We start from the raw sequence: 3551 nt of genomic DNA, 5'->3' as shown, positions 1-3551 counted from the left end.
CTATTCTCCGATCGCACTTAACCCTACGGTTGGTCCACGAATTGTGGACTTTGGACTTCGAACTACGGAATTTAAGTGGACATATGCATGAAACACAGATATGAGATAACGACGGCCGACTGAGCATAAATCAGAGTAGACAGCAAAAAAACGAAAGAAAGGACTGACCAAGATGTTGTAACATAAAAAAAACTGAAATACTGTGAAGTTTAAAGGAAATCGGAGTCCTAATAATACTTCGAACAAAGTGTAGGCTGCCCTTAGCCTCTTGTTAACGATGGAAAGGACCCTTGAAGTGCTACATTTTGCCAAATAACTCTCCTACGGGCGTAGCCATAGGATTTGGCAATATGGCGGTCTGTAATCAGCGGAAAACACCCGGGGGGGGGGGGGGGGGAACTCGATATATCCCTGGGTGGGGAGGTGCGGCGCGGCCCCTCATACCCTGACCCTGTTTAAGACAAATATCACTGATTTTCCTACTCTGTTTAAGACAGAATTCCGATTTTTGATACCCAGGTTAATTAAGACATTTAACCCAGTTTAAGACAAAAATTGATAAATCGATACCCTGATTAAGACAAAAAATGATAAATTCGATACTCTGTTCAAGAAAAAAATCCCGAAAAACATACACGTCCCCATTAAGCCCTTATAAGGGAGTACCCCCCCCCCCCCCCCCGGGGAAAACACCAGGCTTCATTTTGCGATGAAAGCGCATACTTTTCGCTCATAAGATAAAATGCATGTCTATGAACACATCTCCTAATTTACTTGAAAGGCTCAAACTGCTGAGATTCATAGGGATAGACATTTTTTCATAACCAAATAGCAATGTACCATGGTGTCACGCAAGGTGACAATTCGGAAATTCATAATGCTGTATTTCGAAACGAAAGACGTCAAGGAACTGGTGAAAAACGGCCACCGGAAATACATCTGCGTTCGCAGGCTAAAGAACTGGAAACTCGAAAAAAAGATTTTTTTCTAGGTCATCTTCAACTTCCTTTAGATAAAAATTCAGAAGACCTATAGAATTTTGATGACGTCACTGTTAAAAGCTGCTATTGTTTTCCATGTTTTGTACCGGCACAGCTCAAGACGTACTTAAAAAATCTCTCTTCAATTCCACCGCAAGCATAACTGAACATCTCCCTTCCCGTCGGTAGCATTTCTACCATTTAGGTAAACTGGTTTAAATTCATGAATCTTGGTTTAGAAGAGTGAAGACCACGTGTGACCGAAATCACGTGGGATTTTAGTCACGGTTTTTCCTTTAACGACGAGCGTGACATCAGTCGGAAAAGTTGAGGGTTTGCGAAACTTGCAGGGCGCGTGATTTCGCAGAACCATCACACTCCTAAGATCTCTCAAGGACGATTTTCAGGTGAGAGGCTTATCTTTGCCTTTAAAAGTAAATCAACCACGGCCATAGTTTTGCGATTTGAAAAACTGGAGAGCCAAATGAGTTAAACTAACATTTACTGTCAACCGGGTTTTCAGAGGTAAAGTCGTAGGTCAGGTTATGGGCGGAAGTCATCCTCAGTGACTTCAGCATTTTGTTTTGTATTTCCTCACGATCCCAGTAGACATAATAGCTCTACTCGAAACCATCGCCGAGGAAGGGTCGCTTACCACTGACTATCACTGATCGAACAACAACAGATACCAACCACAGTTCACGGTAAATAAAACCGCATATTTTTTTCCTGGTGCGAACAACGTCGTTCGCGAGTGTCACAACACGCATTCTCCAACAAGATTAGTCAATTGCAAGCTTTAATTGAAGCTCTAAAATTATGTGTTTTTTTTTTATCTCCTGGATAACAATGAACCTCAAGCGCGGGTCGTGCAGAGATATGTGTATAGTCATTAATTCATTGACCATGCAAGAAAATGAAGTAAACGAAAGAGATAATTGATTCAACCCAGACACAAAGCGGCACAGAGGCGAACAACAGCAGTACAAAGGCGAACAAATTTAACGTCATAAGATTCTATCTTTTTTTTATCTGTCCTTCTAACTACTGTCTCATTTTTAAAAGCAAAATTGGTTTCACTTCCTCCGTTGGCTTGTTCCACGCCCCCCGTTACATCAACAAGGTCACGCATGGTACACTAAGCAGCATTATGTGACTTCGTGACACGCGTGATTCTCTCTTCATTCAGTGTCCAGTTTGTTGCATTGAAATTGGAAGCAGTTCTTTTGTTCTTAGAATTGGGGTGAGTTGTCGCTCTTTCTCTCAAGTTTAGACCACAGATAAACAGGAGAAGTTTGATTGCACCAGAACAGTGAAAAGTAAACAGTCAGTCAATTTTTTTACAGTTACGAGATCATCTGGGTGTAAATTTGTCAGTCAGCGATCACGCCCGTTCTGGTCGAAGTTTGCAAGCAAGGGTCAAAGATCATGTAACAGAGGGTTTTTGGACTAAATGGTTACTTTTAAACTAAATTGAAGTGTCCTATTTTTTCCAGTCACTATGAATATGCTACAATCTTTTGCCCTTCTCTGCTGCATGATCCAAGTAGGAAGCTGTTTTTTTGGCCTACCAGAAATGGAGGACGTATTCACCAAGATACACGAGCCAGATGAATTCTGTGACGAGGGTCCCCCCGGGAGGTACTGTCTTGCGGACTTATCAGGCTGGCATGATTGTCACGTGGAGAAGGGACAGATGGTGGACACGATAAACAACTGTCCTGCAAACACACGGTATGAAAGCAAGCTGGGATGGGTTCATTTCTGTTCGATTTTGCCCCATTGCAAGTTTAACGGTAATAAGCTTCGCGTTTGGTATCAACAGCAAACGGAAAACCAGGCTGCTGCAGGCTTGCATTAAAAAAAAAATCATAAAAATCGTTTTATTCTAACTGGTGTCTTGCTTATACCCTGTTTCGGAGCTGTGAACAGTCGGAAACTGACCTGTAATCAAACAGAGTTGATAAAATGGACGTTCATCAAATTGCAGCACTACGCGTGCGAACGTGAAGAGCAATCTCTTAAAAATTAAAAACAAGGAGAATTCATGCTATCTTTAAGTTTTGTAGCCTGTGCAGTGGAAAAAAAGGTTTTTGTGAGGTTGCAGAGGTCAGCCCTGTAATCTCGCTTTTTGCCTCCTTTACAGATTTCTCCTTCGCTTAGCTTTTTTGGTTCCCGTTTTCACGCGGCGTGAAACAGCCACAGGTTCCGAAGACAATCCAGTTTTGAACTCACCATCAGAAACTGGGGTAACCTGCTATCAGGCGCACTTTTCTTTTAAAACTGGGCCAGTTGGTCATAAGCGGATTAACACTAATGCCGGCGCGATCGAATACCAACACAAATTTGAAAAACGTTAAGTTTGCAATTTTATGCCGTGAAGGAAACAAAAGTGTAACTCAAATTTGAAGACTACAAACTTTGTTTCAGTCAAAAAAGAACTGGAATTTACAAGTTTCCGGAAATCCAGGATTAACTTAATCGAACCTGGACTTTGATCTGTGAAGCATCCCTCAGGTCCCGCGATTCGTTCGGTCAGTATTTCGAATAAGGACCTCTTTGGGCTAAGGG

General features: G+C 42.0%; 1 protein-coding gene across 1 annotated transcript in view; it reads left to right on the top strand.

The window, feature by feature from the left end:
- The first annotated feature begins 1275 nt into the window (after positions 1 to 1275).
- Positions 1276 to 3551, top strand: part of LOC138051241 (uncharacterized) — a 7566-nt gene continuing 5290 nt past the window's right edge. Inside the window, exons 1-2 of the mRNA XM_068897403.1 lie at positions 1276 to 1387; positions 2477 to 2714. Coding sequence (XP_068753504.1) covers positions 2482 to 2714 — 233 coding nt within the window. The 5' untranslated portion in view covers positions 1276 to 1387; positions 2477 to 2481. The remainder of the gene's footprint in view (positions 1388 to 2476; positions 2715 to 3551) is intronic.

This window comes from Montipora capricornis, chromosome 6 (assembly GCF_036669925.1).
Source record: "Montipora capricornis isolate CH-2021 chromosome 6, ASM3666992v2, whole genome shotgun sequence".
NCBI lineage: Eukaryota > Metazoa > Cnidaria > Anthozoa > Scleractinia > Acroporidae > Montipora > Montipora capricornis.
Note: the sequence above shows the minus strand (reverse complement) of the source record. Positions and strands in the feature narration are given on the sequence as shown.